At 44.1% G+C, this 14,164-nt stretch overlaps 1 protein-coding gene across 1 annotated transcript in view; it reads left to right on the top strand.

Moving 5' to 3' along the window:
* The first annotated feature begins 6,578 nt into the window (after nt 1–6,578).
* ccdc13 (coiled-coil domain containing 13) overlaps nt 6,579–14,164 on the top strand; it is a 42,688-nt gene continuing 35,102 nt past the window's right edge. The window contains 2 exon segments of the mRNA XM_078423961.1: nt 6,579–6,644; nt 6,646–6,866. Coding sequence (XP_078280087.1) covers nt 6,579–6,644; nt 6,646–6,866 — 287 coding nt within the window.

Genomic DNA, 14,164 nt, shown 5'->3' with positions numbered 1-14,164 from the left:
CCCCCAGCCCCACTCTTACTCTCCAAGTGTGCCCGTTGGGCCCGTCCTCCTGATCTGTGTATGTCAAGTGACCACTATAGCCTTCTTTTTTTTTTCCTAATCAGATGTGCAGCACTTTGGTCAACGTGGGTTGTTTTTAAATGTGCTATACAAATAAAACTGACTTGACTTGACTTGCAATAACAAAAAAGACTACTTGGAAGCTTTTCGAAACAATGTAGCCGTCACAAGCTGAAAACTAAATCCTTTTCTGGAAACTTTCGAAACAAATGTAGCCGTCACAAGCCACAAGCTGAAAACGATAGATAGATAGATTAGGATAGATAGATTAGGATAGATAGATAGATAGATAGATAGATAGATAGATAGATAGATAGATAGATAGATAGATAGATAGATAGATAGATAGATAGATAGATAGATAGATAGATAGATAGATAGATAGATAGATAGATAGATAGATGGATGGATGGATGGATGGATGGATGGATGGATGGATGGATGGATGGATGGATGGATGGATGGATGGATGGATGGATGGATGGATGGATGGATAGATAGATTAGATAGATAGATAGATAGATAGATAGATAGATAGATAGATAGAATAAATTGAAGATGTCTTCTGTTGTCTTGTACAGTTAGTTACAGGGAACACTGGGCTTATGTATTGCAAGGTTGCGACTATTGTGTAGCAACAGTTTAGTTTAGAGACATGGAGTGGAAACGAGCCCTTCCGCCCACTGAGTTTGTGCCGCCCAATGATCACCAGTACACTAGTTCTATGTTATCCCCGTTTCACATCCTACACACAAGGGACAAATTAAACAAACCAATTAACCTACGAGCCTGCACATCTTTGGAATGTGGGAAACGGGAGCCCGTGGAGATAACCCATGTGGTCACAGGGAGAGCATGCAAACTACAGATGGAATCTGCAATCGTCGGTCTCTGGCATTGCAACTCTACTGCTATGCTCAATGTATAAATGTGGTTGAGACTGGCTTAGTCATGCAAAATCATGAGGAAACCAGCTGTCAGGCAACTTATTACAGACTGCTTTGCTGTTAAAAGGCAGCTGGCAAAATAACATTCAGTCTCTTGAATTGATTAGTCAAAATAATAACCTAATCAAAGATTGCATCTTTGCTCATGACTGATGTTCTCCAGAGGTGCTGCCTGACCTGAGTTACTCCAACACTGTGGTTTTTTGTTTGTAAACCAGCTTCTGCAGTGCCTTGTATCCAAAAAAACACATCTTCCCTTGATGTTGCCTTTGTTATAGCCTCTGTTTCACGCTAATGGAGAGAGAACCCCATTTATAGAAAAAAAACATCGGAAGATGGTAATTTGTGTTTGACAAGGAAGTGCAAGTTAGCAAATCCAAGAATTTACAAAAGTTTATCAGACTGAGATGAGACATGAATTATGAGAAGCAGACTTGGCCTACACCAGTTTTGAAGTATGCAATGTTATTGAAGTATACATTTATAAACAGGACTAGACATGATGGGCACAACAATACAACAATGCCTAAATGTAGGGATGGCTGTCCCAAAATAAGAAATTGGCCATTTAAATTTGACATCAGAAATTTCTCCCCCAAGAGGATCCTTGGCATACTCCACCCCCACAAAATGTAGAGATTTGTTTATTCAAGGCAAAACTCAATAGATGCTTGGAAATTTAGGGAATTAAATGATATGTAGTTTCTACAAAAAAAACTATACCAATGGAAAGTTACTAGAGAGTATTCTGAGGGATAGGTTATGCAGGCATTTGGACCGACATGGGCTGATTAGGGATACTCAGCATAGTTTTGTACGTAGGAGGTCGTGTCTCACAAATCTGAGTTTTTTGAAGATGTGACCAAAAAAGTCTGAGGGCAGAGCTGTATATGTTGTATACATGGATTTCGGTATGGCATTTAACAAGGTTCCGCATGGGAGGCTGTTCTGGAAGGTTAGATCGCATGGGATCCAAGGAGAGATAGATGAATGGATAGCAAATTGGCTCCAGGGAAGGAAGCTTCTCGGACTGGAGGCCTGTGACTAGTGGTGTGCCTCAGGGTTAGGTGCAGGGCCCAGTACTGTTTGTCATCTCCATACAGACAAGAACATACAGGCAAGATTAGCAAGTTTGCTGACGATACAAAAGTGGGTGTTTTTTTCAGATAGTGAAGATGGTTGTGAAAGATTGCAGCAGGATCTGGATCGATTGGCCAGGTGGGTGAGGAATGGTTGATGGAATTTAATACAGAGAAGTGAGAGGTGTTGCATTTTGGGATGTCTAACAGGAGCAGGACCTACACAGTGAATAATAAGCCTCTGGGGAGTGTTGTAGAGCAGAGGGATCCAGGAGTGCAGGTGCATGGTTCCTTGAAGGTCGAGTTGCAGGGAGATAAGAGGCTTTTGGTACCTTGGCCTTCATCAGCCAGAGTATAGAAGTTACATAGATACATAAGGGGCGTGGCTGTGTTCTGCAGCTGCGGCTCACCGGCAGTCTCTCCGTTTTTTTGGTGTTTTTTTGTCATTGTCGATGTTAAATGTACGTTTTGTTTTATTTTTAACTCTGTGTATGTAGGGGGGTGGTGGGGGGGTTGGGGGAAACCTTTTTTTAAATCTCCTCCTCAACGGAGATGCGACCTTTACCGTGTCGTATCTCTGTTCGCGCTACGGCCTAACATCGTGGAGTCGGCGGCCTCCAGCTGGGATCGACCTCAAAGACTCCGGTCGCAGGGCCTAGACTTACCATCTCGGAGGCCTCGGCCGTGGGCCCTGCAGACCGCAACATCGGGAGTTCGCAGGTCCCTGGCTGGCGACCGGCTTTGGGAGCTCCAGCCGTAACAGCTTCGACCGCCCCGAAGCGCGAGGTACGATCAACCCGCCCGCAGGCCCTTCATCGCCCTGCGTGGCTCGGCCGCAGCACTTTCCATCGCCCGGTGGGGGCTCAGGACTTTCATCGCCCTGCGTGGCTCGGCCCTGGGACTTTCCATCGCCCGGTGGGGGCTCAGGACTTTCATCGGCCTGCTCGGCTCGGCCCTGGGACTTTCCATCGCCCGGTGGGGGCTTCAAGGGGTTGGGAGCCTCGATCACCTCGTGGCGCCACGGGAGAAGAATGAGGAGGAGATAAGACTTTGCCTTCCATCACAGTGAGGGTATGCCTGGAGCAATCACTGTGATGGCTGTTTTGTGTAAAAAATTGTATCTGTGTGTCTTGTGCTTTTTGATGTCTGCTGCCGGACCCTGACGTGAGAGGACGCTGGCGTTGAGTATTCGCCGCTTTTCCGTCAGGATAGTTTGTCTGTTTGTTTCTATGTTAATTGTATTTGTAAAGCGCTTTGAGCATGTGATAAGGCGCTATATAAAATAAATATATTATTATTATTATTATTATTATAGACAATAGGCGCAGGAGTAGGTCCTTCGAGCCAGCACCACCATTCAATGTGATCATGGCTGATCACAATCAGTTCCCCGTTTCTGCCTTCTCAACAGTCAACAGTCAACAGAGCTTTATTTGTCATTCGGCACCAAGGTACCGAACAAAATTACATAGCAGTCACACAAAAAAAAAAGAACACAAGACGCATGACCCCAACACAAACGTCCATCACAGTGACTCCAAACACCCCCTCACTGTGATGGAGGCAACAAAACTTCCACTCTCTTCCCCACGGACAGACAGCTCGTCCCCGACCGGCCCCATATCCCTTGATTCTGCTAGCCCTAAGAGCTCTATCTAACTCTCTTTTAAATACATCCAGTGAATTGGCCTCCACTGCCCTCTGAGGCAGAGAATTCCACAAATTCGCAACTCTCTGGGTGAAAAAGTTTTTCCTCATCTCAGTTCTAAATGGCCTACCCCTTATTCTTAAACTGTGGCCCCTGGTTCTGGACTCCCCCAACATTGGAAACATGTTTCCTGCATCTAGCGTGTCCAATCCCTTAATAATTTTACATGTTTCTATAAGATCCCCTCTTATCCTTCTAAATTCCAGTGAATAACAGCCCAGTCACTCCAATCTTTCCTCATATAACAATCCCTCCATCCCGGGAATTAACCACGTGAAACTATGCTGCACTCTGTCGATAGCAAGAATGTCCTTCCTCAAATTAGCCCAAAATTGCACACAATGCTCCAGGTGTGGTCTCATCAGGGCCCTGTACAACTGCAGAAGGACCTCTTGGCTCCTATAATCAACTCGTCTCTTTATGGCCAACATGCCATTAGCTTTCTTCACTGCCTGCTGTACCTGCATGCTTACTTTCAGTGACTGATGTGCAAGCACACCCAGGTCTCATTGTACTTCTCCTTTTCCTAACCTGACACTATTCAGATAATAATCTGCCTTCCTGTTCTTGCCACCAAAGTGAATAATGTCACACTTATCCACATTATACTGCATCTGCCATGCATTTGTCCACTCACCCAACCTGTCCAAGTCACCCTGCATCCTCATAGCATCCTCTTCACAGTTCACATTGTCACCCAGCTTTGTGTCATTTGAAATTTGCTAATGTTACTTTTAATTCCTTCATCTAAATCATTAATGTATAGCTGTGGTCCTAGCACCGAGCCGTGCGGCACCCCACTAGTCACTACCTGCCATTCTGAAAGGGACCCATTAATCCCTACTCTTTGTTTCCTGTCTGCCAATCAATTTTCTATCCATGTCAATACCCTACCCCCAATACCATGTGCTCTAATTTTGCCCACTAATCTCCTGTGTGGGGCCTTATCAAAGGCTTTCTGAAAGTTCAGGTACACTACACCCACTGGCTCTCCCTTGTCCATTTTACTTGTTACATCCTCAAATAATTCCAGAAGATTAGTCAAGCTTGATTTCCCCTTTGTAAATCCATGCTGACTTGGACCGATCCCATTACTGCTATCCAAAAGCGCCGCTATTACATATTTAATAATCGACTCCAGTGTCTTCCCCACCACATGTTGCAGTTGTATAAGACGTTGGTGAGACCGCATTTAGAATATTATGTTCAGTTCTGGGCACCATGTTATGGGAAAGATATTGTCCAGCTTGAAAGGGTTCAGAGAAGATTTATGAGGATGTTGCTAGGACTGGAGGGTGTGAGCTATAGGGAGGTTGAATAGGCTGGGTTTCTATTCCTTGGAGCGCAGGAGGATGAAGGTTGATCTTATGGAGGTGTACAAAATCATAAGAGGAATAGATTGGGTAGATGCACAGAGTCTCTTGCCCAGAGTATGGGAATTGAGGACCAGAGGGCATAAGTTTAAGGTGAAGGGGAAAAGATTTAATAGGCATCTGAGGGGTAACCTTTTTACACAAAGGGTGGTGGGTGTGTGGAACAAGCTGCCAGATGAGGTAGTTGAGGCTGGGACTATCCCAACGTTTAAGAAACAGTTAGACAGGTACATGGGTAGGACAGGTTTGGAGGGATATGGACCAAGCGCAGGCAGGTGGGACTTGTGTAGCTGGGACATATTGGCGAGTTGGGCCAAAGTGCCTGTTTCCACACTGTATCACTCTATACCTCGAAGATGAAGGAGAGGGGCCAAATGTCCAATCCCACATTTTCTTGGGTTCCAGTGTAATAAGTGGCATCCAATTGCAGGTCTGGTTTAATGAGTTTTATCTAGGCTCAATCTGCACAGCTCCAATAAGTAATTTATTATAAAAATATATTATTTGTCTCAATATAACCAATTTCTGAAGCAGTCATTGCTGCCGTTATCTATTGTGGAATCACATATAACACCTATTTCCAAACTCTTAGAAATACTGTAGATACAGGGAATTCAATCTGAGTTTGATGCATGACTAACCTATGCGGCGTGTTTAAGGAATACAATAATTAAACATATTGTTTTTAAGGCATTTTCCAGTATTCGGTATCTATCTCCTACAAACAAATATATGCAAGAGCGTAAGTTTACAAATGAGCGGAGAAAGGAGACAAAACGGGGTCAATAATGAGAATGAGGAGAAGCGGGTGTGTAGGAGACAGATTTGTAGGAACAGTGGGTCTACCATGGCCGAGGCATGAACGAGGCGCAACTCAGCATTGTGTCAAATCCGCAATGAAAATAAAAATTCATAGAGTTGCTATTGGGAAAGAGAAAAGAGGCATTTGCACTAATAGAGTGTTCGAACAAGTTTTTAAATAGTATTTACGTTTGCTTGTTATATGCATTTCCCCACTAGATGGCATTTGGCAGACACTACAAACTTATCCTGAGTAGGAAAGGGAATGCACCGAAAAAGTTGAAATCTCACTTATGTGCAAAAGTAAGATTCCAGCGTTTTCATTGCACACGTACCCGAGTGGCAAAGTGAATGCACTCAAAAAGTTGCAATCTCACTCTTGTAAATCAAAAAATGTTTTGTTTTTTAAGCTGCAAGAGTGAGATAATTGGGCTGCGGAAACATTTTTTTATAATAATAATTTTGCAATGTTTTTTTTTGTGGGAATGCTGCATTGTGGCTGAGAGAGGATCCCAGGGCAGCGCGTGCTTGTGGTCACCGCCGGCCCGGCCGCCAGTGGCAGTGGCAGTGGCCGCGTGCCCCGCGCTGCGTCTCCCCGGCTACCGTTGCCATGACACTGCGGCCTGCGGCCCAGCGGACGGGCCTCACGCCAGGCCCGTCCCCCGGGGATAGTCTGAGTGAGGATGGAGGGCGGCGTGGACGCGGACGAGGACGAGGAGGTGACCCGGGGCCTGAGGCAGCAGTTCCAAGCCCTGCAGGAGCAGCAGCAGAGAAGGCTGGAGAAGATGCTGGCCGCCAGGAAGGAGCAGGCTGCCAGCCCGGCCGCGCCTGACCTGCAGGATGACTTGAAGCTGCACCTGGCGGCTCCCCAGCCGGCCACCATCGACGTTGCTGCCAGGTAGTTACACTGTCATGGCGGCTGCAGCTTGCTTCTCCTCTTCCTCCACCTCTCCAAACCACCCAATCTCTTCTCCCACCGAACCTAGTCCTCTTGCCCAACTTCCTCCTCCCGTCCGCACCAATTCCCTTCCCTCTGTGCCCTCGCCCCACCTCTTCATCCCCAATGCAATGCCCCTCTCTGACTCCCATTATCCCGCTCTCTCCATTGCCCCTAATCCCACTTTTTCCATCACACTGCTTCCTCTCCCGATTCCTTTCTTCCCGTTCTCCCAATTCCCATCCCGCCATCCTCTCAGTTCCACCCCTCCATCCTCCTGATCCCCCCCCCACATTCCTCAGTTCCACCCGTCCATCCTCCTGATCCCCCCCCCCACATTCCTCAGTTCCACCCCTCCATCCTCCTGATTCCCCCCCCACATTCCTCAGTTCCACCCCTCCATCCTCCTGATTCCCCCCCCCACATTCCTCAGTTCCACCCCTCCATCCTCCTGATCCCCCCCCCCCACATTCCTCAGTTCCACCCCTCCATCCTCCTGTTCCCCCCCCCACATTCCTCAGTTCCACCCCTCCATCCTCCTGATCCCCCCCCACATTCCTCAGTTCCACCCCTCCATCCTCCTGATTACTTTGCCCTTCATATTCTTGATTCCCACTCTTTCCATCCTTCTGATTCCTCCTCTCGCTATCCCCCCCGTTTTGCCCTCTCCCGTTTTCTCCATTACCTCGATGGCCCTGTCTCCTTCTAAAGCTTGGAGCACACGGATGAACCCCTGCGGTCACAGGGAGAATGAGCAAACTCCACACAGACAGTGCCCGAGGTCAGGATCGAACCCGGGTCTCTGGCGCTGTGAAGTAGAAGTCTTGAGTCTAATTCCCAGATAAGAACATAAAACACAGCCTTTGTAATGTTGCTATTTCATCAAGGTTTTTTTTAGATATGACTTTAAGCAATCTCCCTTGCCTGTCAATTGGATAGGAAAGTTCCCTCGGTGCCTTTTCAAGGAAGAGTAAAGGAATTTGTGCTGTTCTCTTGGCTGATACTTGACTTATATTAACAGCTTTCAGTCATACACTGGCTTTAACATAGGAACTTCACGAGGACATGTCAAACACAAATTGGCACATTTGTGATGACAATATAGTTGACAAATGGTGTGATCAAACAGACATACTTTAAGTTGCCACTAAAAGAAGGAAAGAAGATAATAATTCCCTGATTATTGTCTCATTCTGATTTCTGAAACCTTGATTTATGTAAATCGGCTGCCTTTAATAAAACTGACACTTTAATAAAACTAAAACCGCCATTGCCTGTGAAGGACTTTGGGATGTCAAACTGTGGAAGATTTATATCTGTATAAGTTATAATCATTTGTGATATTTTTATTACATAGGCAATGGGTTGAAAATTCCACCTGTCTCCAATTATTCACATAAACTAAAAAAATTAGTGAGTAAGTGGGTGATTTCAAACTTCGAGTATTCGAGCTTTGCTGGTGGAGATCACAAAATCAATGAAGTGAACATTGATCAGGTAATCTTTTATTGCACACCAGGAGAGGTCAACGTTGATACAAGCAACTGCGGATGTTCGTGTACAACAAAACGACACAATTAACTGGAGTGACTCTGTGGGTCGGGCAGCTCTCTGGAGAAAGTGGATAGGTGATGTTTGAAGAAGGGTCCCGACCCAAAGCATTACCTATCAGTGTACTCTAGAGATGCTGCCTGACACGTGGGTTGCTCCAGCAATCTGTCTTTTTTGAGGTCAACATTGACAGCATACATGTAATGAAATTGCATTTCGCTATTTCTTTTCAGACTGTCCTGTATGATGTATATGGAGCGCCACCTGGTGGACATATTTCTAATAAGATTTTAAAAAGAGATACAGCATGGAAACAGGCCCTTTGGCCCACCAAGTCCATGCTGACTGTTGATCATCTGATCACACTATCATATCATATCATATCATATATATACAGCCGGAAACAGGCCTTTTTGGCCCTCCAAGTCCGTGCCGCCCAGCGATCCCCGTACATTAACACTATCCTATACCCACTAGGGACAATTTTTACATTTACCCAGCCAATTAACCTACATACCTAGTTCTATGTAATCCCACTTCTCATCAACTCTGTACACATTTGGGGCAATTTTTTTACAGAGGTTAATTAACCCACAAACCCACACGTCTTGGGATGTGGGAGGAAACCGAAGCACCTGAGTGAAACTCACGTGGTCACAGGGAGAACGTGCAAACTCCACACGGACAGCACTAGAGATCAGGATCAAACTCAGGTCTCTGAAGCTGTGATGCAGAGGCTCTACCAGCTGCACCACTGTGCCGTCCATGTTGAAATATATATAAACGCAAAATATACTCAAAGGACTAGAGTAGTTCAGGCCCTAAGAATAAACCTTTCTTGAATCATAACTGTTTCCAGTTGTGATAGAAACCAGACTTGGAAGAATTAGTTTTGTTGCTCTTTCCAAAGATAATGTTTCACCTGATCCCAGTTTACAGCATTCCTGCTTTTAAACTTCAGATTACTACCTTTAGCTGTACTTTGCTGTACGAAAGTGAAGATGGGTCTCGACCCAAAACATCACCCATTCCTTCTCTCCAGAGATGTTGCCTGTCCTGCTGAGTTACTCCAGCATTTTGTCTTTATCTTTGGTTTAAACCAGCAACTGCAGTTCCTTCTTACACCTCACTTTAGCTTATTCTAATTTTCTTAAGTGTTCCCATCGATTTGCTTGAAAGCTCCATGAACCCTTTCCTACCAACCTTCCTGAATCATTGTGTGCTGCATGTCATCCCCCATTCTTATATTTCTAAAATTGCTTAACACTCACAGTTTTATATTGTTTGTACAATCCAAGGAAGGTGATGGCTTGAGGCCCGCAGCAGCCTGGGAGTCGCCTGGATCGAGCACCACTCATAAGAACTAGAGTGTGGACAGGACTTTGAAAATGGCACCAAAACATAGCACATGCGGGCTCAGTAGACTATTTCTGTAACTTTGTTAATCGGGTATGGCAATACTTTACTGGGCCATATGTAAGAAAGGAATTTCACTGTGCGTTTGCACATGTGACAATAAATGCACCATTGAACATTGAACCGTGCTTTGAAATCCATATAACCATTCCATGAATGCCTTGCCTTCTCTCTTATAATCTTTGTAGCCTTGATATTTTACATTTAGGGTCTATGTTTTTTTTAAGCTTTGTTCCTTCCCCTAAGCATTTCTAATAATTTATTTCTATAGTGAGAATAATTATAGATTCTGTTTCTATTATTGCTTTTGGATCTTAGTCAATGTTTTGATTTTTAAATTTTCATCTTTGTTTTTGTGTCTCTTGGTGGTCTCACCCTTCCCTATTGATGTAATCACCTCCAGTCTTACAAATCTCCAGAAAATTCTGTACTTTTCCAGTCTGAATTCTTAGGTGCCACTGAATATAATGGAACCCACATCTTCAGCTGCCAAATCATCACGATCTTGAGTTCCCTCCCAGACGTCACCCATCATTCCTTTGATAAGACATTCCTTACATTCTACCTCTTTAACCTTGTTTCAGTTAAAGGATGACTCATTTATGTCCTTTGAGGCCACTTTTTAAAATTATTCATTAACACTTCTCTGAACCACCTTGGGATGTTTCTGTTTTGCTTGATAAGTAGCTCAATTACTGCATAGTTAGTTTGATGGCCTAGTTAGATTCAGGATAGTTCTTCAGTCCGAAGAAGGAGTTTAGTATTAGTTGATTTTTTTTTAGATTAGAGATTTAGATTCTGACTCAAAATGTGATCTGTCCAGTTTCCTGACCTGCTGGTTCATCCAACAATTTGTTTTTTGCTCACTATCATATAAAATAGTTTTGATGTTTTACTAGAGAGTGATTATAAAGAAGAAGAACATGAAAGATCAATGGCACTATTCTGAAGATGAGCAGAGAAGCTGAGGCATAAAAAATCCTGGAAGAAGAAATAATAATTATCAATACAGTGATAGGGCTGAAGAGTCTGTTTTCATGCCGGGTCATTCAATCAATCAATCAATCAATCAAACTCATGTCAATGGTTCATTGGGCACCAACAATATCAAGATATATGGAGATAAGATGGAAAACCAGAGTACATGTAAAAGTCCAGTTGTGACTTTCAAAATTTAGCAATGTAGTCAGAATATTCCACATATTGGAAAAGTAGCTCAGGTATGGTCTCAAATCTTTCCACAGACGGGTTTCATTTCAATTTTTAATCCTTTCTTATTTAGCTATCATACCAGATATGTGTTAATATTCCAGACAAATTCAACTGACCTGTGCAATAATTTCTATAGTAATAAAATCTGATGATAGTGAGCATGATTCGGAGCACAGTGGATGTTTTGTTTAGTTTAGTTTAGAGATACAGCGCAGAAACGGGGCTTTCGAGTCTGTGCCGACCAGCGATCCCCGTACACTAACACTATCCTACACACAAGGGATGATTAATTATTTTTACCAAAGCCAATTAACCTACATCCTACAAGTCTTTGGAATGTGGGAGGAAACCGGAGCAACTGGGGAAAACACACATGGTCACGGGGAGAATGCACAAACTCCATACAGACAGCATCCATAGTCAGGATCGAAGCCGGGACTCTGGCATTGTCAGGCAGGAACTCTACTGCTGTCTGAAGAAGGATCTCGACCCAAAACGTCACCCATTCTCTCCATTCTGTCTACCTTCGATTTAAACCAGCATCTGCAGCTCTTCCCTTCACACTCTACAGCTGCCCCTGTTGGCAGAGAAGATGCGGAGAAAGTAAATCTTGTGATTCCTGTAATGATCCAGGCATCCTACAGAGACTATGTTTGAGAAAACAAAACCGTGGTTTTATATAGCAGCTTTAACTTCCCTTTCAGATGTCGCAAAGCAGTTAACAGTTACTTTTGGTAGTGTGATGGAGGTTATAAATTTCTATCTTCACAGTAAGATTTTCAAAATAAGTTGATTGACAAATTTGTGTGCAACGAGGAAGTCGCAACTGGGCCTGCTTTTACTCTTCCAGTTCTTTCTTGGGTGACTGGTGAACATCAAAACTATTTCACTCTCCCAAATCTTGAGTTTATCCAAAACTCTGCTGCCACCATCCTTGCCCAATGTTTAAAAACTGTCTTTTTGTGCAAGGGTTTGGTTATCTATCCTAATGCTTCCTCCAGTATGTCACAGTCTGTCTGATTTTGCACCTGTGAAGCATCTTGTATGTTTCACTACATTAAAGAATGTATAAATTGTACAATTTCTTGTTGCATTACATTTCATTTTGGTATATTGAATTCATTCATTTATTCAAAATAAATCTGCATTGAACAGTGCATGTTATTTAAAAGAAGCAAGTTCAGCATTTGTACAGGTACAGTGCCATGCAGAAATACTAGCCCATAGATTTTGGAGGGGATTGCCTTGAAGAGACAAATAGGACAGGATCATTGGCTCAGGAGACTTTTTAAGAAAGGAGGGAGAGAGAAAACAGGAAATTATAGACCAGTTAGTCTGACATCGGTGGTGGGGAAGATGCTGGAGTCAATTATAAAAGACGAAATTGCGAAGCATTTGGATAGCAGTAACAGGATCGTTCCAAGTCAGCATGGATTTATGAAGGGGAAATCATGCTTGACTACTCTTCTGGATTTTTTTGAGGATGTAACTAGGAAAATTGACAGGGGAGAGCCGGTGGATGTAGTGTACCTTGACTTTCAAAAAGCCTTCGACAAGGTCTCACATAGGAGATTAGTGGGCAAAATTAGAGCACGTGGTATTGGGGGTAGGGTACTGACATGGATAGAAAATTGGTTGGCAGACAGAAAGCAAAGAGCGGGGATAAATGTGTCCCTTTCAGAATGGCAGGCAGTGACTAGTGGGGTACCGCAAGGCTCGGTGCTGGGACCGCAGCTATTTACAGTATACATTAATGACTTGGATGAAGGGATTAAAAGTAACATTAGCAAATTTGCAGATGGTACAAAGCTGGGTGGCAGTGTGAACTGTGAGGAAGATGCTATGAGGTTGCAGGGTGACTTGGACAGGTTGTGTGAGTGGGCGGATGCATGGCAGATGCAGTTTAATGTGGATAAGTGTGAAGTTATCCACTTTGGTGGTAAGAATAGGTAGGCAGATTATTATCTGAATGGTGTCAAGTTAGGAAAAGGGGACGTACAACGAGATCTGGGTGTCCTAGTGCATCAGTCACTGAAAGGAAGCATGCAGGTACAGCAGGCAGTGAAGAAAGCCAATGGAATGTTGGCCTTCATAACAAGAGGAGTTGAGTATAGGAGCAAAGAGGTCCTTCTGCAGTTGTACAGGGCCCTAGTGAGACCGCACCTGGAGTACTGTGTGCAGTTTTGGTCTCCAAATTTGAGGAAGGATATTCTTGCTATTGAAGGCGTGCAGCGTAGGTTTACTAGGTTAATTCCCGGAATGGCGGGACTGTCATATGTTGAAAGACTGGAGCGACTAGGCTTGTATACACTGGAATTTAGAAGGATGAGAGGGGATCTTATTGAAACATATAAGATTATTAAGGGGTTGGACACGTTAGAGGCAGGAATCATGTTCCCAATGTTGGGGGAGTCCAGAACCAGGGGCAACAGTTTAAGAATAAGGGGTAGGCCATTTAGAACGGAGATGAGGAAAAACTTTCTCAGTCAGAGAGTTGTAAATCTGTGGAATTCTCTGCCTCAGAAGGCAGTGGAGGCCAATTCTCTGTATGCTTTCAAGAGAGAGCTAGACAGAGCTCTTAAGGATAGCAGAATCAGGGGGTATGGGGAGAAGGCAGGAACGGGGGTACTGATTGAGAATGATCAGCCGTGATCACATTGAATGGTGGTGCTGGCTCGAAGGGCCGAATGGCCTCCTCCTGCACCTATTGTCTAGACAATTATTAGAGTGATTATTACAGATTATCAGGTATTATAAAGCTCTGTAGAACACAAAGTGTTGGAGCAACTCAGTGAAGCAGGCAGCATCTCTGGTGGACATGGATAGGTGATGTTGCAGACCAGGATCCTTTTTCAGACTGAAGAAGGGTCCCCATGCGAAACGTCATGTAACCACATCCTCCAGAGATATTGCCTGACCTGGTGAGTTGCTGCAGTACTTTGTGTTCTTTGTAAGATTCCAGCATCTGGAGTTCTTCGTGTTTATACTTTACAGGCACATATATCATTTTGTCCAATTAATAGGTGCAGAGGAAGGCAGATAAACTAAAACGCCACATTTTGAGAAGTGTAGATTAATTT

This window comes from Rhinoraja longicauda, chromosome 2, assembly GCF_053455715.1.
Source record: "Rhinoraja longicauda isolate Sanriku21f chromosome 2, sRhiLon1.1, whole genome shotgun sequence".
NCBI classification, from domain to species: domain Eukaryota; kingdom Metazoa; phylum Chordata; class Chondrichthyes; order Rajiformes; family Arhynchobatidae; genus Rhinoraja; species Rhinoraja longicauda.
The sequence above is the reverse complement of the archived record's forward strand: the minus strand, read 5'-3'. Positions and strand labels throughout refer to the sequence as shown.